This window comes from Elgaria multicarinata, chromosome 1 (assembly GCF_023053635.1).
Source record: "Elgaria multicarinata webbii isolate HBS135686 ecotype San Diego chromosome 1, rElgMul1.1.pri, whole genome shotgun sequence".
Lineage (NCBI taxonomy): Eukaryota > Metazoa > Chordata > Lepidosauria > Squamata > Anguidae > Elgaria > Elgaria multicarinata.
The window spans coordinates 154,419,859-154,439,825 of NC_086171.1; the positions used below are offsets into that span (position 1 = coordinate 154,419,859).

At 42.9% G+C, this 19,967-nt stretch overlaps 1 protein-coding gene across 1 annotated transcript; it reads right to left on the minus strand.

Moving 5' to 3' along the window:
- Nucleotides 1-473: 473 nt before the first annotated feature.
- On the minus strand, nucleotides 474-19,569 carry LOC134413366 (uncharacterized). Its single transcript, XM_063147549.1, has 17 exons — nucleotides 19,541-19,569; nucleotides 19,171-19,324; nucleotides 17,198-17,405; nucleotides 16,605-16,708; nucleotides 15,670-15,810; nucleotides 15,026-15,136; nucleotides 12,376-12,522; nucleotides 12,049-12,165; nucleotides 11,425-11,522; nucleotides 11,136-11,348; nucleotides 7,776-7,953; nucleotides 5,959-6,141; nucleotides 4,882-5,139; nucleotides 3,834-3,902; nucleotides 2,614-2,694; nucleotides 2,017-2,124; nucleotides 474-1,702 (listed from the first exon to the last, which is right to left on the minus strand). The coding sequence occupies exons 1-17, from the start codon at nucleotides 19,567-19,569 to the stop codon at nucleotides 1,673-1,675; spliced, it is 2,229 nt and encodes a 742-aa protein (XP_063003619.1). The 3' UTR covers nucleotides 474-1,672.
- Between the last annotated feature and the right edge of the window lie 398 nt (nucleotides 19,570-19,967).

A 19,967-nucleotide genomic window follows, 5' to 3' on the forward strand; every position in this document is an offset into this window, starting at 1 on the left:
GAAGTACTGTTGAATTCCCATTACTTCAGTACAGCAAGGATCTCAAGGTTAGATTGGTAAGCGTTTAGAGTTGGGTTAGTCAACTCACAGGCCAAAATATCAGGAGGGCCATAAGTTGCTTACCCCTGGTTTAGAAAGTAAAGTAGTGGCCTAGATATGTTTGGAAGATCAGTTGTTTTGAATGTAGGTGGGGTTTATTCCCTTCCTGGATCTTTTGAAAGTGTAGCTCTCAGGTAGCACTAAAAACGATTTGTGGCTACTGAATTAAAGACTTTAAATAGCAACTTAGAGCACAAAGAATATAAACTTCTAGCAAATGTTATGACTAAGTTGGTCAGAGCATAGGCAATAGTAGCAGCAAATTGAGGGGAGACAAAAGAATGCTTAGGGATGGGGAAGTGGAAGAGCCTATACACATTTTATTTTTATTTTAGGTGATTATATTTTATTCAATAAAAATTCCTAGGGTGACTTATGAAATTTTAAAGCACAATCAAACTAAACATACTGTACAGTAAAACTGCTAGGAGCAGAATAAAACAAACAAACCTACAACAATATCAAATGAAAAGGCCTGAGATAAAAAGCATTAGAACAGGGGCCAGTCAAGCCTCCCTCAAAGCATTCTACCATTGAGGCACCAAGAATGAGAAGGTCTTTTCTGTGGTACCCATCATGCATTCAGATGGCAGAGAAGGCTGTCTGAATATATGCAACTAGGCTCTGCAAATTGTGCTAGAATGTTATTGCCAACAGCTTATTAGTGGGAATATTTTGAAAGGGTTCCCTCCGAAGCAAGTCCAGCTTGCCTGTTAACTAAGGAGAAAGGTTTTACAGAACCAATGGCACTGCTCTCCCACAAGCCTAATTTCTTCAAATTAATACTGCTCAACAGTGTTGAATTGAATAAGCTCCCTCCAATCCAGTCCTGGGTTTTGCAGCTCTCATGGCATATGCAGGCTCTTTGCACCCATCCTGGCACAGGACATCATTTGTGTATAATGAATATTTTTCACCATTAGCCTTTTTTAGTTCTAAATAACATCCTTTCCTGAAAGTCCAATCCAACACACTAAATTCCTTTTCCTACAGCTGATCTGTTTACAAATGAGACCAATTTTTGTTCTTTAATTAGTCCTGAAAGTTGATGCAGTTCTGGAGTAAGAGGCTAATTACATACGTGCTGCTGTAGAGGACACCTGTAAGGAGAAGAGTAGAGACTGAAGAAGGGGTTGGAGTAGAATTCTGTTGAGGAAACAGGCCAGTGCATCCGGTGGCATGCAGGGAAGCTAGAACTAATCCATTTTATGGGAAGTATACAGGAGGTTTAGGAAATCCATTCCTAATCAGTGTAATGGAGGGCTGTACCAGGATGAGTTATACAGGAGCAAAGCCTTGCTTAGCAATCTAGTTTAGCTATTAATAGGGAAGATGGCCAATTAAAAACCAAGATACCATGGCATCTCTTGACAAGATATTTCACCCCCATTTACTGCCAGGATTCTTGGTTGCTGTGATGACAATATTCATGGGATTGTAGACCCTTTGATATGGATAGCTTTGAGACAGTAACCTCCATTTCAGGCTGCAAGATCTTTGCAAACTATGCTAGTGCGCTTCTGCAATAGTTCTAATGGGTCTTCCAGTGTATGACGTGTCTTTTGGCTTCTCTTTAAATTTGTTCCAAAGTCAACAGCTTTGTCTGAAATAAAGTAGAGCAAATGCACAATTTCACATTTAAGCTGCCGCTCCTCATAGAAAATAGGTATAAAGCTCTTTCTGAATTAGAACAATAAGTCTAGCTATATTCATTTGTGTAAGAGGGTTCATAGCAACTGTTACTTGATCTGATCTATCTCTGGTTCACTAGAATGATCAGATGTACTTCTGTTAAGATCTTAGAATTAAGATATATAGATCTGGGTTAATTACTGGATATGTCATTAGAGAACTGCACTGTTTCTTGGTGTATCCAGTTTGCAAATGGTTGGATTCCCAAATCCAAACCAATCTTACCTGTTTTTGTGATGCTGTCTGTGGCATTAATTCTGCAATTTTTACTCCAGAGGATTCCTTGTTGTACAGATCTAGTGCTTTTTTTGGCAGATAGGATTGATCAATGTCCTGTGAAAAATAGAGAAGACTGCGAACAAGGATGTGATGGTCTAGTCACTCTAGTGTATGTTTAGTTTTTGTTCTGAGTTACTCTCAGTAATAGCCTTTTCAGTACATGACACTAGTATAGTACAACTGTATTGCAGTCATCCTGCTCTGTTACAACTTTACTGTTTTGGCTAGGGCTATGGAAATAATACCACTATCCAAATCTTTCCCAGTTAATGGACTGATAATAAACGTTATGCATGATCATGTGTGCGCTTTCTGTAGTTCCTCCATATACTCATTCTGTGTTCATAGGAGGAATAAATAATTTTAGCTGCCCTCATTAACTTCTCTTAGGTCACAGCTAGACCTAAGGTTTATCCTGGGATCATTCAGGGTTCACCCCTGCCTGAGCACTGGATCCCCTGTGTGTCACCTAGATTAATAGGCTTGACCCCTGGACGATCCAGGGATAAACCTTAGGTCTAGCTATGGCCTTAGTATACATACCAACAATGAATATCTGAATTTTTCATTCCATCTCCCATCAGCTATACACACAATCACAGATGCACCTGGCACCAACTGAATCTGGAAGTAGAAAAGTTTTATTATTATTTTTGGAAGAAGTGAATACTTAATCAGGTTTAGATTTTAAGTGCAATGTTGCTGCACTAGAATAGTATACAAATTGAGATAAGGTGGAGCTCATGTGGATTGCGAACACACTGTTGTGTATGTAAGAGGCTATTGGGGGTTTGACATGAATAGGGCTAGGCAATCTGGTGTTCTCTAGTTGGTTTTGGACTTAGATTCCATAATCCCTAACCACTGATCATGCTAGCTAGTCCAAAACATCTGGAGGATACCAGGTTGCCTTTCCCAGCCTAGAGAATATCCCATCTGCTTGTATTTCAAAGACTGAATTCTGCTTCTATTCTCTTGGAAAAGGGGGGGGGGGATACTTAAAAGGAATGACCAGAATAGGACGCTGTTTTCATAGCTGAAAAAATGTTCCCCTCTGCACCCAGATAGATTTAAGAATGTAGGAGTCATGCTGTTTCAGACCAAGGGTCCAGCTAGTCCAGCACTCTGTTCATACAGTGGCCAACCAGCTGACAACCAGGACATGGGTGCAATAGCACCCTCCCACCTATGCTCCCCAGCAACTGCAAGGCTATATGCTGGTTCAGGTAGAGGTTCATTTTAAAATATATTATGGATATACAATTACCTCCTGCAATCAGTAGCCGCCACGGCTTGGAGTGCCCTTTACCATCTTTGGTTGGAGGATCCACTTCTTAATTTTGGCCATATATTTGTATGGTAGAGTTAATGTTGCAGTCACTTTATGTGAGACCCAGGTATAGGTGCTGACCCATACATTGAAGACCAGTGGTCTGACAATTCTCCCAAGTTTTTCACCAACCCTGCTGTATTGATCCTTTGTTCTGCCTTAGTAGCATTTAGGGCAGTTAGGAGAGCTTCAGCTATTGGGCAGTATAGAAATCTAATAAGTAAAATGTGTGGCAAAGCCTGCACGTTGGGCAGTCACATTTTTTCTACCACCATGTATATTACAGGTATGATCAATAAAGATTTGCAAAGAAAAGAGTGCTGTTTACTAAGTGATCCCCTTATGAACAGGTTATATGTGTTCACATAAACATGAGACCCTTCTTAAGTTTATTTTTATAAAGCTACTGTTTTACATTTGCCTAACCACTTACCACTTTCTTATGGAGCATGCTCTTCATAATGCTGCTGCATTTCCCTTGGGATAAGGAAGCCAACATGATCTGTTCAAGGAAGATCATACTTTGAAGAGTAAATGTGAGTATTGTGTTTGTACCTTCTAGTTCACTACTGCATAAAATGATTTTTAAGATTGCTACGATTCAGTTGTAGGGAAAGTGAGTGATTGGAATCGGCATGCAGTACTACTTGTTCCCAAAGCAAAATGTCCTGATGTAATCGTTGTGGACTAAAACTTGCTACAACCATCACCCAAAAAATCCCCCAAATCCTGAAACAAGAAATTGGAATTGTTGACAGCAACATTGTGATAGTGAGTAAGTAGGGTGGCTGTAACTGGTGACTCCTGAACCAAACATGAGCAACTGAGTTAACTGATTCTTGATTTCTAATCCAGATGTGAAAAGCAGATGTAGAGGAATCAATTATTGTTCCACCAAGATGAGGTGGGAAGCGCATGACAGCTTTGGACATTGACCCATCACTACTGCATTTCCTCACAAAGCTGGCAGATCTAGTTGCCATTTGTAGCCCTTGTCACTACTGATGAGACATTTGTAGCCAATAGATGTGTATGGGTGGAAGCTTGGTCCATTAGAAAGTATTGGATGCTGTATGAAAGTTCTGTCTCTAATCTCTAGATTTTGACATACTGCTTTAACATTTTAAAGCTTTTTCTGAGTAATTATAAAAAATGTGCCTTTTGTTTTCAACTGAAAAGTTGAAGTTGGACAACTTCCAATTTAACAAAATGCTAATGTACAGGTGATGCAGGGAAATGATGTAAGGTAGCATGAGTATATATGCCCCAGCCTAGCTGTAAGAATTCTGATGGATGTGTATGTTTGCAAGAAAGTAGGTGCATGTGTTATGCATCCTTAATATCTGCACACTTCCTTATGGTGTGTGTACGTGCACCTGTGCTTTAAAAGTAACATGCAGATTTTGAACTATAACCTGAATGGCTATACAGATTCCATGACACACTTCGGCTCAATCCTTGCTGGATAATTAAACTTATACCTGGCTGGGAGCCCCCTTGTATAAGGGCAGCTGGTAAATCCCAGTGTTGCAGTAACCTCTAGAGAACACATGGAGAACAGTCCATGCCTGACTTTCCAGAGGGTAACTTAACCGTTCCCCCTTCAGCATTGCTCTTCTCTGTGCTGCTTGGACATTTTCCTTTTCATCCAAAGCATCTCTGGCTGGATTCACCACCACATGTTCATATAGGTGGATTATAACAGTTGAATATTCATGGTAAGCTCTGTGGGGACAAGCCTGAAAAACAAATTGTTGCAGATCGTAAAAGGGAAGGCAGAGCCAGCTGTTGTGTAGGGATCTACAGATATGGTTGCTCATGTACAGCACCAAGTACAGCTCTGTACAGCACCAAGTACATTGTTGGTGCTATATAAATAAATAATCATAAAAGTAATTGTTGTGACTAGCATGAAATGGTTCTCACTATGCTCCATCATAGAATTAAAAAGCTGTTGGTGGCACAGGGAAGTAGACTACCTCTTTCAAAATGGCACCAGGTTGCATGTTGTGCCATGACATGTAGTCAAGTGTAACGAGTTAGAAAGGAGGAATTGCTACAAATAGATCTGGGTTCTAATCCCCACTCAGCCATGGAAGCTCACAGGGTGACTTTGGGCCAGTCACCATCTCTCAGCCCAACCTACCTCACAGGGTTGTTGTGAGGATAAAATGGGTAGAAAGAGACGATCAGCTATCAGTTACAGGAATATTAATTTCCTACTGAGTGTTTCTACTTTGCTTAGCTTTTCTAGGCCTTATTTTCTTACTCAAACTCCAGCCAATTATCTCCTACATAATTCAATTTAGTTGAATGGGATTATTAGGCCTGACAGGTTATTAGATAGTGTAACCTGTAGACAATGGATAAGGTAAAGTATTATTTTATATCAATACCATAACAATTTTCTGCAATTGTGGGATGTTACCTTTCAATATTCTCTGTTTTATTGAGTGGAAGGCTGTTTAACTTCTAAATGGCATCTGTCCTCAGAATCCTGTTACTGAAGGGTGGCTTATAAACTAATTGACTAAATAAAAAAATAAAATATGTGGTACCTTGAAGCCATCAAGCCATGCAGGACAATGTTGGTAGCTATTTATATCAAGCTCCTCAACAAAGATGGGGTAATCATACTTCAGCCATTGGCTCCCAAAGTAAAATGCCCCAGGTGGATTGAAGCAAAAATGGACCATTGTCAAACCAGGCCAGGGTAAATTCATGGCTCTTTCCACTGCAAACTGGAAGACATAGAGATTAGAGATCAATCTAGATAACAGCAGATGAAGTACAAAACATTCCTTTACTGTACCTCTTCAGACTGCTCTGACCTGCCAATTTTCTTTAAACAGGGAATTTGTGTCTTTGCTTACAGACTGTAGTAGTACAGTTAAAAACTTATTTGGAAATACTAGAGGTTGTTCCAGGAATTGTTGATGTGAGGCTTGTAATTCTGATCCAAAAGTCCTTATTTACAGATTAAAGGTTCTTCAGGTTGCTTTGTATGCCATTCATACATCACTAACTGCTTACTTGTACTGAACTCTAACATCTCTTTATACCTGACGTACCAGATGTGATAGAGGATCAGCAACCACTGGCCCTTGATTTAACTGGCTTGCTAGTTATCATCCTAGAGATGAAAGTGTACTATAGGAGAAGTGATCGTTTGTGGCACTTGGGTCATGGTTTGCCACCCTTCCCAAAGTTGTTCTCTGGCAAAAGTTAGTTGCAGATCAAGCTAATGTTTATTACACACTTATCCCAGAGATTAAGGAGGTTGACCAAGAACACTAATCACAGGTACTTTTTCTTCTCTTTCAATGTGCTCTAAACTTCTTTTCTAAACTTTATTAAGTTTGTGTCACCAAAGCAATCGGGCAAGCCCACATTGGTTTTCCTCTGATAAATGCATGCATCCCCAAAGCCAGTGCTCGTTGGCATGTATTAGCTCTAGAATTACCAGTTATCCAAGTAATGGTTGGGATGACCAACCAAACCATAACTGATTTATTGACCAATTTGCAGCTTCACTGTAATGCCCATGTGTACTTAGACATGCATGGCTTAACCTTTGAAACAAGCATATGCTTCTGGAAGTATAAACCAGGTAGAACATGTAAGCAAAGGAGTTTACCGCTGAAATCCTATACCTATTTAGAACTTCATGGGGCTTAACTTCCAAGTAGATATGCATAGAACTGCAGAGAAAGTGAGTATCTCAGGATATACTTAAAATGTGTTAAACAAGATGAAAAGGATGACCCAGACTGTCTGGTAGTATTAAAATAGGTGTGAAGGTTTGAGTTGTGTTGATGCAACTGTCAGTGCCAGAGAACTGCTACAAGGATTTTGCTACAATGACTTCAAAAATGAGTTGACTGTTGTAATGTGAACAGGGTATTAATGACATAATTTGACACAATTATTTACTCTTAGTTCACACAATGTATGTTTTTTGGGGGTGTTGTTGTTTATTTTAAAGATCCCAGAGTTCTGTGAAAACTTTATCTCCAGAAATTAGCAGGTGATAATATTTGTCTCCGTGTTATGGAAAACTTAGCAGATCAAGCTGCGGCCACAGGCACAGAGGCATGTTTAAAAGTTGACAACTCAATTTTCAAGTGTAGACATTATCTAAGGCTGGTTATAAGGAGGTGCGCTTGTGAATACTGTATTTCAAGTAATTTAAGGAATTACTTGAAATGTTGTATATTTACAGCCTGATCCTATGCCTGTTTACTCATAAGTGAGCCTCACTGAGTTTAATGCAGCTTACTTCCAAATTAGTGTGTGCATAACATTATCCTACCCAATAGTGAGCAAAACTGCACATGCTAGCTAGAGCATTTATGTGAGCATGGCTGCGATTCACCTTGATGCCATAGGTTGGGATGTATCTTGAAACGTAAGTGAGGTTGAAAGGTTGCGGACTGCTGCCTGGTACACGTGTTAGTTTCTTGTGGATCCAAGTGGAGATTTCATCATCTGTACTTCGGTTCTTACTATGTCCAGTAAGCTGGTGAACACATTCCCGGACTGAAACAACTGACCTATGTAAAACAGAAGCCATGGTTCTCAATGTAGACATAAGAACTTAGAAAAACTCTGCTGGATCAGACCAAATGTTATTTGGTCCAGCATTCTGTTCCAACCAAATGCCTTGTGGACAATGCTCATGTTCCCCAGCAACTGGTATTAAAAGGCATACTACTTCTGATCCTGGAGGTAATATATAGCCATCATGACTAGAAGTTAATGATAGCTGTATCCATGAAATTGTCTAATCCCCTTTTTAAACCTGGCCAATTTGGTTGCCATCACTACATCTCATAGTAAATTCTATAGTTCAACTATGCCCTGTGAAGAAGTACTTATTTTATCTGTCCTGAATCTCTCACCACTCAACTTCATTGAGTGATCCTGGCTTCTAGTAGTGTGAGAGGGATCAAGGTGTGCATACATACACACCTTGATAATATCTCACCCACTTGCCATTTTTCTAAGCTAAAGTCCCCCAAATATTGTAACCTTTCCTCATATGGTGAGTTGTTCTAGCCCTTTGGTCACTCTTTTTGCACCTTTTGTAGTTCTTTTTTTGAGGTGTGACTAGAATCGTACACAGTATTCCATGTCACACCAGATTTGTATAAAAGAAGTACAATATTAGCAGTTTTATTTTTATTTATTTAGAATATTTCGGAGCGGTGTACAAGATAAAATGAAAATTAAAACAGAATAAAACAAAATTTAAAAGAAGCAAAAACAGATTCAAGGCTGCATATTAAGGAAAGGCTTCTTGGAATAAAGATGTTTTCAGGAGGCGCCGAAAGGAGTACAAGGTTGGCGCCTGCCTGACCTCCAGAGGTAGGGAATTCCACAGGAGGGGTGCCACCACGCTGAAGGCTCTTCCCCTGGTGGATTCCAGTCGGAAGATGGATCTATGTGGAACCACCAGGAGCAGGCCCTCGGATGACCTCAGTGACCGGGCAGGTTGGTAAGGGAGAAGGCGCTCTCTCAGGTATCCTGGTCCCAAGTTGTTTAGGGCTTTGTATACAAGTACAAGAACCTTAAACCTGGCCCGGTAGCGAATAGGCAGCCAGTGCAGTTCCCCCAGCAGAGGAGTTACATGCTGGAAAGGGGCAGCTCCAAACAACAGCCGAGCTGCAGCATTCTGCACTAGCTCCAGCTTCCAGAGCAGCTTCAAGGGCAGCCCCACAGAGAACTTTGCAGTAATCCAATCTTGAGGTTACCAATGCCTGTACCACTGTGGCCAAGCTATCCCTGTCCAGGAAAGGATGTAGTTGGCAAACCAACCGAAGATGGTAAAAGGCATTCTGAGCCGTGGCAGCTACTTGAGTCTCCAGCGACAGAAATGGGTCTAAGAGTACCCCCAGACTACGAACCTGTTCTTTCAGAGGCAGTGCAACCCCATCCAGAACAGGCAATGAGGCTGTTGCCCAGACTCGGAAACCACTCACCCACAGGGTTTGTCTTGCCAGGATTCAGTCTCAGCTTATTGGCCCTCATCCAGCCCATTACTGAGTCTAGGCACTGGTCCAGGACCTGCACAGCCCCACCTGATTCAGTTGTCACAGGGAGATAGAGCTGTGTGTCATCAGCATATTGATGGCATTTAGCTCCAAATCTAATGACCACTCCCAATGGCTTCATATAGATGTTAAATAACATTGGGGACAAGATGGTGCCCTGCGGCACTGAAAACAACCCTGTAGGTAGGACTGGAACCACTGTAATACAATGCCTCCAATGCCCATCCCACGGAGTCGATCCAGGAGGATACCATGGTCGATGGTATCAAAAGCCGATGAGAGAGCGATCGAGCAGGATTAACAGGGTTGCATTCCCCCTGTCCCTCTCTCGATAAAGGTCATCCATCAGGGTGACCAAGGCTGATTCAGTCCTGTAACCAGATCGGAACCCAGACTGGAATGGGTCTAGATAATCAGTATCCTCCAAGAGTGCCTGCAGTTGCTCCGCCACAACCCTCTCAAGTACCTTCCCTGAAAAAGGGGTGTTTGCAACTGGGCGGTAGTTGCCTAATACCATCGGTCCAGGGTGGGCTTCTTCAGGAGTGGTTGCACTACTGCCTCTTTAAGAACATCAGGGACCATCCCTTCCCAGAGGGAAGCATTTATCACCCCCTGGACCCACCCAGTCAGACCCCCTCAGCTTGCTTTTATAAGCCAGGAGGGACAGGGATCGAGAGGGCAAATGGTTGGTCGCATTGCTGCAAGCACTTTGTCCACATCATCAGGCCGCAATAACGAACTGATCCCACAGAATCTGGCAGATGATGGCATAGGACACCTCAACTGGAGCTGCACTAACAACAACGTCAAGCTTGCTGTGGAGAGAAGCAATCTTGTCCTCAAAATGTGATGCAAAAAGGTCACAGCGGGTCCTCGACGGGGTCAGGGCCCCATTTGCTGGGGAGGATGTTAGCAGCCCCCGGACCTCCTGGAAGAGCTCCGCTGGACGGCTACTCGAAGACGCAATGAAGGCAGCAAAGTAAGCCTTTGCTGCCCGCACTGCCACACAATAGGCACGATTATGTGCTCTACAGCATGCTCAGTCATCTTTGCTTCGAGTCTTGTGCCATTTGCGCTCTAGCTGACATCCAGCCTGTTTCATTGACCACAATTCCTTAGTATACCAAGGAGCAGAGTGGGCTCTACAGGACTGGAGAGGACACTCAGGTACAATCAATTCCTAACGTGGAGTTTGCTGTTTCCCCAGCAGCCACATACTAGATTTACATTTTCATTGAGCTATCCACCACAAACCCAAGATCCCTTTCCTAGTCAGTCACTACTAACTCAGATTCCATCAGCATATATGTAAAGTTAGAAATTTCTGCTCAATGTGCATTAATTTACATGCTTACACTGAACCACATTTGTCATTCCAAGCAGAGCTTTTCTCAACAACTGATCCAGATAAAGGGGAAGCTCCATATGGGAGAACAAGTTTATACAAATATACTGAATCCAGACCATGAAGGGTTTGAAAAGCAAACATTCCCTGTTCCATAAGATGATGTATCAGTGCAAATACAATTAGCTTCAGTGTGACTCCCCCAGTGCATGGTCTTTCTAAAATGTATTAGGAGGAAAATAATTAAACTGACAATTTGGGATAAAGAAGCATTGAGTGGCTAGCATTTCAATTCCACTAATCCTATAAACACTGAGTCAGCCTAAACTCTTTTCACCTGTTTGCCATGGCTTCATAGAGACAACTTTCTCCTGTTGTAGGCTTGGCGGAGTCAGAGTAATAGACTCCATCAAAATATTCAGGTCTGGGCTGGAAAAGGCCTAATTTGACCCAGTTTGTCTTGGAGACCATGTTTCTTTGCAGTGTTTGATGACTGGAATCCACAGGAGCCTTGAGAAGTCTCACCAATAGGGTTGCACAGGGCACATACCTATAGGGAAAGTGAGAAGACAGTTACTAAGAAAGACTGGTTGGTGAGGTGGGTCATGAATTCGAAAAGGGCTTACCGTCCTATTGAAGTCAGAGTACTGGTAGAGAAGGGCTGGGCTGGACAAGGACTGTTGTGAAAAATACGAAGCTGGTGAGCACCATCATTTAGAGAGACCTGAAAGAATAATCAACAGATCCCTTTTTGTTGGCTGCTTGTAACAACTTTGTCCTTGGAGCGGGAAACAGGCCACTCAGTGTTACTCTTTTCAGTGCATCCATGGGAAATGTATTGTGTTATCCTCAAATACTATCTCCATCTGAGCTGTGAAGAGATAGTAACATTGTCTGGGGGAGCTTCAGGACACACAAGATTGCACCCAGTTCTGTTGAGGACTTCTGATTGGAGACTTAAACAAACCATCATGCCTCCTGATGCTATGACAAAAAATTCTCCTGTAAAATCCAATGGGAGTGCACAAGATTCCAGTAGCAATCTGATCTTCAGCACAAGAGTGAGGGTTCTTGAACATTAGAATGACTAAGGATTAACCACATGTTTTTGAGCCCTAAAAAGGAGGCAGGGACTTTTCTTACATTATCCTCACAGAGCCTGTCAGTATTTGTAAACCTGGATTCAAACCACGCTGTAACTTCATTTCTAAAATTTAGGTTGGTTCCCCTGAACAATCCAGTTGACTCACCTGGCTCCCCTTGGCCCCTGGTTCAAGCGCTGTGTATGTTCCAGATTCCACAAAAAGGTTGAGCGCTGCCCAGCCAATCTGGATGAGACTGGAACTTGAGCGATCAATGGAATAAACCTGTAAAGTATCATGAAACATTATTTCAAATTTTTATGTATTATTTTTATCTATGAATATAAACCGCTTACATCTAAACATTTCAAAGTGATTTACACAAATCACAAAAATATAATACATTTTTGCTGCATTTAGCACCCATAGTTGTTACATTTTGGAAGATCTGGCCTTTGTTTACTTATCACCTAGAGTCCCAAACCCAGCACGAACCTTCAATAGGAGAGTTGCGCAAGGTGGTATCGCTGGCTCTCGGATTTCGATTGAGTAGTTGTAAATTGGGTCAAAGATGCTGCTATTCAAGTCAATTCCAGTGTAAATGTCTGGACCAATTCTGAAAGGAAGCGGAAGATATATAATCTTGGAATTTTCCAATAAGTGAGGCTCATCAAACTACCCTGCAACTTCAGATACCTTGGTCTGAAGCAAAACCCACTCCAACATCCAGGACACAGCCAGAGAACCATCGAAACCAGTGCTAACAGATTAAATCTGGATCAGAGAGTCGGCAATTTCATACTACCACAAATTAGGTGTGTTTTTCAAACTATGTTTAGTTAGACTGTATATTGTATATATTGCAAATGTGATGTGAATCCACCATGAGCAGTTTGCCATGAGCACAATGCACTAATTGCCCATGGTTATCTACTTTTTTTTTTCTGGTGACTGTGCTTATCATGCAATGATTCAAAAATTATTTACCACTATTTATTATGTTCCTACCATCCTTTCTTTTTCAACAGGAAACCACAAGATGAATAAACAAAATATAAATGACTTATCTGTTTTAACTAACTTAAAACAGATATGCAATCTATTTGTGATGGGAAAGAGGATTGGCTTTATGTATTGACAGAAACTCAGCTTTTGGTCATGTGAATCTACATATCCTTGAGTTAATGTCAATATGGATGAGGGTGGTGGTGGTATTACTTGGCGATATGTAAGCAGACTGTGTATATTACCTATAATGCCTACACAAGCACAAACTTGCAATACATTTGATGAATCTATCTCACCACTTATATGGACTATAATGAGGATGCCATGTGACCAAGGAAATCAATTATAGTGCCATGGCGTTCCATATTTGGCTCCCATTCTCCTCCTTCCCCATCATCTTAATATAGTATTTTTCGTTAAATGCTCAAAATACTTCACATAAACATTAGCTTAAAATTATCCCGATGAGGTGGTAAAACCATTCTTGCAGGTGAAGGAACCCTTGATGTAATGCTCCATATTAAAAGCAACAACTCCATAAACATACAGAAGTAGATTTCAGAAATAAGAGTTCTAGACTACCCTTGTCTCTTATGGAAGTTTTGGGTATTCTCTTCATGGGGGAAGCAATCCCTTTACATTAATTCCATCCCTCACTGGCTGTTTGTGTGATCTAGAGGTTATCGTTGCAGCTTGGGAACCAACCACTCAACCATGGTTCCTCCTTGTGCCACTCGGATAATCCCAGAAGCCTCCGATCCATGCAAGACACCCATGATACCATTTCTTCTGACACAGCATCAACCCTTTTGAAACTGGGACAATGCTGGCATAGGAAAGAGATATGTCATTGGATTCTCCTACATGATCAGCAAACTAGCTGAAAGTGGGCTAGATGGAACAACTATTAGGTGGATCCATAGTTGGCTACAAAATCTGACTCAAAGAGTGCTTATTGATGGTACCTTCCCAAAGTGTGGGGGGGGGGGGCAGGGTACTGCAGGTTTCAGTCCTGAGTGCAGCACTCTTTAACACTTTTATTAATGACTTGGAATGCAGGGAATGCTCATCAAATTTGCAATGATATAAAATTGGGTGGGATAGCCAATACCCTGGAAGACAGAAATAAACTTCAAAGTGATCCTGATAGGCTGGAGTGCTGGGCTGAAAAAAAATGAAATTTAATAGGGATAAATGCCAAGTTCTACATGTAGGAAAAAGAAACCAAGTGCACAGTTACAAGATGGGGGATTCTTGGCTCAGCAATACTACAAATGAGAAGGATCTTGGAATTGCTGTAGATCACAACCTGAATATGAGCCAATAGTGTGATGTGGCTGCAAAAAAAGCAAATATTATTTTGGGATGCATTAATAGAAGTATCTGTTCTAAATCACATGAGGTACTGATTCCCATCTATTCAGCACTGGTTAGGCCTCATCTTGAGTATTGTGTCTAGTTCTGGGCACCACACTTCAAGAAGGATGCAGATAAGCTGGAGCATGCTCAGAGGAAAGCAAAGAGGATGACCAGGGGTCTGGAAACAAAGCCCTATGAGGAGAGACTGAAAGAACTGGGCATGTTTAGCCTTGAAAAGAGAATGAGGGAAGACATGCAAGCACTCTTCAAGCACTTGAAAGGTTGTCACACAGAGGAGGGCCATGACCTCTTCTCGATCATCCCAGATTGCAGGACACAGAATAACAGGTTCAAGTTACAGAAAACCAGATTCCATCTGGACATCAGGAGAAACTTTCTCACTGCTAGAGCAGTACGATGATGGAACCAATTACCAAGGGAGATTGTGGGCTCTCCCACACTAGAGGCCTTTAAGAGGCAACTGGACAGCCATCTGTCAGGTATGCTTTAAGGTGGATTCCTGCAGTGAGCAGGGGGTTGGACTCGATGGCCTTGTAGGCCCCTTCCAACTCTACTATGATTCTATGATCTAAGCTTCTGACATTATCTGAGCAGCTTCTGTCCTCTGGTAGTTAAACATCAGAATAGGCCATAAGCAAGATCTATACACATGCAGAGGGAGAAGTGGGGAGAATCTGGAATTTTAAGGGGAAAGCAGAACTATTTTTCCTTACTGATTGAGACCACTGGTGAAGATGCGAGCAGCCACTCTCGTCACAGTAACATCATCAGGCAGGAAGCGGGCTCCATCGATGTACAGGTCAAAGCCATCACCAGGACCGAAGGGCTCTATAGAAGGTATCTCCCTAACATGATGAATAAAAGCTTCCTGCAGGAAAAAGTCCCAACCCATAAGGCTTTATGACAGATACTATGTAAGCTGGCTTTGGGGAGCAAATGCTCAGGCTGCCATGAGCAGGGGGTGGTTTTGTCTACTGCAGTGAACCTCCTCAAGTCAAGAGAGATGGCTCATATATAACACATATACAGAATATGTACTATGATATGTTTTTTAGTATTTACATAAGGCTTTTCTTCCCCTAAATGCCTGAAGAAACAGTAGAACAGTGTAGAACTACTTATTATTTTATCTTGGTTCACACACATTTTCAATCCTGTGTGTTCAGGGAGAATGGGAAGGTGAGGCACATATGGCGGTGGTGTGTGCGTTTCAGCAAATGAGGGGAAATGCTGATTTCCTAGTTGGGCAACAAAGTGTGAACTGAGCGAGAGTTGGCACTCCAGGCTGGAAAGAGACAGCTACCTCCTGATAAAACAAACAGCTTCTATGTCTTGGGGCAGGTCTGTCTCAGCCATCCCAATCTCTGACAGGACAACAAATACTCCTTGTCCAACACTCACACGGGGCCACATTTTTACAGAATCAAGTGCAGATGGTGACTCTGGTGGGAAGGGCAGCTCAGGTTTCTGGGTGCTGAAGATGTGCAGCCTCAAGGTAGCATCGCCATACATCTTGTAGTCCTGGTGCTTCTGTTCTGCTGACTGAGGGATGCATCACCCAAGTCCAGATAGGCATGAAACAAGAAAAAAGCATGACAAGGCATAACCCACACAAAGAATGGAAACTTAATACACTCAATCCTATAAAGATTACATTGTTTCTATATAAGAACATAAGAGCCATGCTGAATCAGACCAAGGGTCCATCTAGTCCAGCATTCTGTTCACAAACTGACAGACTAGCTGTTTATGGGAAACCCACAAGTAGGACACAAGTGCAACAGCACCATCCAGCCCATGTTCCCCAGCAATTGGAGTACATAGGCTCACTGCCTCTGATACTGGAGGTAGTATAGAGTATCAGAGTCAGTAACTGAACAGTATAAAATATTGCTCAATTAAAATGGCTTGATTTTAAAAGTCTTTACTAAAGTGGGCTTACCATTTGACAGAGTGAGGCAGCTACCTTAGGCAGCAGACGGCAGAGGTGGGCAGGGATGAGATGTTGGAAGACAGGGCGGTGTGTGCCAAGCAGCCTGTCCTGGGGTGCCTAAGCTTGCCTGCTGCTCTCAGGTGCAGTGGAGGACACTGTTCTTTCACCAGTGTTGAAGTAACACTCAGTTGCCAGCCCAGTTCACTTCTGTACTAGGAAGGGGGCATCTTGTCTTTTGCCAATTGTCTTAGGCCAGTCTTGGAGTTAGGATTGTTTCATTAACAACAGCAGCTGGATTAGGACCATCATTTTATGTCTCTCCTGAACATTATGTTGCTGCATTAACCTTGATGCACCCTACATAGCTATCTAACTTGAGTGTCCTGTACTGGAATGGACTTACCATCACTGACAAGGCTGATACAGGTGGCACAGGAGCATGGAACAGAGTCAGTGTATGGGTCCCTGTGTTCCACAGAGGAATTCCATGTCCTTCTTTCATTGCACCTGCAAATGGAGAATGGAGACAGCTTTATTCATAAGAACCAATAAGAACATCAGAAGTGCCCTAATGCTGGATCAGACCAAGGGTCCATCTAGTCCAGCACTCTGTTCACACAGCGGCCAACCATCCATTGGCCAGGGACCAACAAGCAGGACATGGTGCAACAGCACCCTCCCACCCATGTTCCTCAGCAACTGGTGCACACAGGCTTACTGCCTCGAATACTGGAGATAGCACACAACTATCAGGGCTAGTAGCCATTGATAGCCTTCACCTCCAAGAATTTATCCAACCCCTTTTAAAGCCATCCAAATTGGTGGCCATCACTACATCTTGTGGTAGTGAGTTCCATAATTTAACTATGCCCTGTGTGAAGAAGTACTTCCTTTTATTTGTCCTGGATCTCCCAACAAAGGGACTGGCACTATGAAGATCTTAATTCCTGTAGAGGAAATCCTAGCACAAGGCTAGTTAAAATGCCAGCAGCATACCGGCAACCATCACTTTACAGGATTCAGACAGCTTAGTCAGTCTGACCACAGTCCAGGCAGCTAGCCATTTTTCGCTCTCCAGTAGTGGCTGATACTGAGACTTCAATCCTTTGTCCCACGGGGTGGATGCTGTCCTCCCACTGGGCCAGTGGTAAAAGCGAGCAACCAGGATCATGTCCTCCTGAAGTATAACATCCTGGAAGGTTACCTGAAAGAGACAAAGGGAAGCAATTCCGGGGAGTCATGATCAGGGCCAGCCCAAGACATTTTGCTGCCTGAAGAAGAGCAGAAAATGGCACCAAAGAGCCCACCCAAGTCAAGGTGCACAGTACCCAAAGCCAGCCAAGACATTTGGGGACATGAGACAGAAAATCCCAAAAGCACCTCTCCCTATCCCAGGCAGTAAAATACAATCATGAGAAATAGCTAGCAATGTGCTTTCCCTTTCATAACACCCCAGATCTATTGCCTGAGGCAGACAACCCACTCTGCTTAGTGGTAGGCACAGCCCTGGCCATGATGTAGGCAAGTAACAAGATTGTCTTATTTCATTTGTAGCACCTCAGAACCTTATGAGGTTGCTTAACCTGAGAGAAAGTAACTTGCCTAAAACACCGTGAACTTTACAGCTGAACAGGGATGTAAACCTGAGACCCCCATGTCCAAACCTAACACTGTACCTCCTGCTCTCCAAACAAAAAGTAGCCATGTTTGATGTTGGATCTGACAGAATCAGTGCAGTAATTCAGTCCTGAGTCCCTAGTGCCAATCACCTGTTAAAACAGTTAAAGTGACACATGGGTAAGTTTTTAAAAATGTGACACATGGCCCAGCTTCTTACTTAAGCTATCTGGTTAGGTTTAACTAAATGCATTCCTCCTGTCTGGAAGAATCTCTAGGATGGTTCCATCAGTTTCCCACAGATTATAATCTGGACAATATGGATTTCGTGCTTTTGAGTATGCAGAACCTTGCCACACTGGACTAGAATGACCCTCAGATCCTTTCCCGCTGGTCAGTTCTGTGGTGTAAGAAGACAACAGGCTTCCTCCCAACCTCAGGTCAGAACTTCAGCTGCGCTAGCTGAAGCTTATAGAATTCTTCCACAGCTAACAAGATCCCAGCTAAAGAACCTTTTTTATACTGTGTCAACTCATTGGTCTATCTGACTCAGTACTGTCTGCATGAACCTTCCCTCCCAATGTGTTGTACTAGGGATGCAGAACCTCTTCCAGCCCACGGGCCTAATTCTATTTTGGAGAAGCTCCCAGGGGCTGCATTCCAGGGATGGGCAGGGCCCTAAGCAAAAGGGGGGGAAGCAAAAGGGGCAAGGCAAACATAAAAAATACCAGCATATTTTAGCTTAAAGCCCTTCCTGCCAGTCACTAAGCCTTAGGAGAGGCAGTTCAATCTTTTAGAAAGAAGAAAAACGTTAACAAAATACTGTTGTTTTTATGTTTCTGATGGTTTTTAAACTTTGTATACTTTTTAAATGTTTACTGTTTTTAACTTTTGTAAACCGCCCAGAGAGCTTCAGCTATGGGGCGGTACATAAATGTAATAAAATAAATAAATAAATAAATAAATAAATAAAACCACCAAATGATTGGTGGTTGGGGGAAAGGGGGGGGCAGCCTCCTAGAGAACCTTGGAGGGCCATATTTGGCCCCCAGGTCTGAGATTCTGCACCCCTGTTTTGGATGACAATTCCCAGCATTCCTGATCATCAGCCATACTGGTTGGGGCTGTTGGGCAACTCCTAAAACGTCTGGATGGTGTTGGGTTGGAGAAGGCTGATCTACACTGACTGGCAGTGATTCGCCCGGGACTGAACCTGTGACCTTCTGCAAACAAAACCTATGCTGAGCTATGGCCTTTCCCCATAGAGAAGTTAAAGGTGTCCCAGTTCCTAGTCCAACACTAACCACTAAGCCATGCTGGCTCTAATGACAAGTCACACATTTGCTGCCTACCTGACCGGTTTTCTGGTGATAACCTGTCAGCCGAATGGCCCCATCTCCCAGTGGGGCACCTTTCACTCTATCCAGGATGAACCCCAAGAGCCGTTCTTTGTGCTGCCTGGAGTTCCCCTGCTGAGTTTGTGGCCTCTGGAGTATTTCACCTCTCCTGAAATAATGAGATGTTTATTAACATATTCCTCTTCACCTCCCTGGAAACAGCATGCAGCACCCTTCTTCGCAGAGTACAAATGGCGGCTTCCCACTAAACAGGAACCTTGCTAGATTAAGCAGTAGTGCTGCATTAAGGGAAAGGCAGAGAGAAATCCACAGTATTGATTCAGTATTGTTATGGAACCCCTGCCTTCCCCACTACAACCACTACTCCTGGAGCAGCGGGTGTTCTAGACCCATTCTTCCGCCAGCCTTACCATTAGGCAAAGTGAGGCAGCCGCCTCAGCTAGTGGATGCTGGGGGTGGGTGAGCAGTGGTGGTGCCCCCCCCCGGCCATTCCCCTCTGTTAGAGAACAGAGCTGTTCTATGTGGCCTTCCCATCACCCTTTAAGCTCGCCTGCTGCCCTCAGGTTCGGTGGAGGACACTGTCCTGTCTGCAGTACGGAAGTAAGATTCAGCAGCCAGTTCAGTAGCCTTCTCTCTGTAGAATGTGCCAGAGCAGAGGGGCAGATCTTGTCCTTTGCCTCAAAATATCTTGGGCCAGTGTGAGGTGGCTTCTCTGGCCATTAGAATGGAATTTTGGAACAATATCAGATATAGCTTCTGTGTAGGGCTGACAAAACCAGGCAGGCAGCGAA

Excerpts from the sequence above, each read along its gene's own strand:
- LOC134413366 (XM_063147549.1), bottom strand. The coding sequence starts at position 19,569 with ATGGGTCTAGAACACCCGCTGCTCCAGGA. Across the intron at positions 11,349-11,424 it reads ACTCTGACTTCAATAGGACG|GTATGTGCCCTGTGCAACCC; the intron begins GTAAGCCCTTTT and ends CTTTCCCTATAG. Across the intron at positions 2,695-3,833 it reads GCATGCTCCATAAGAAAGTG|ATTCAGTTGGTGCCAGGTGC; the intron begins GTAAGTGGTTAG and ends TTCTACTTCCAG.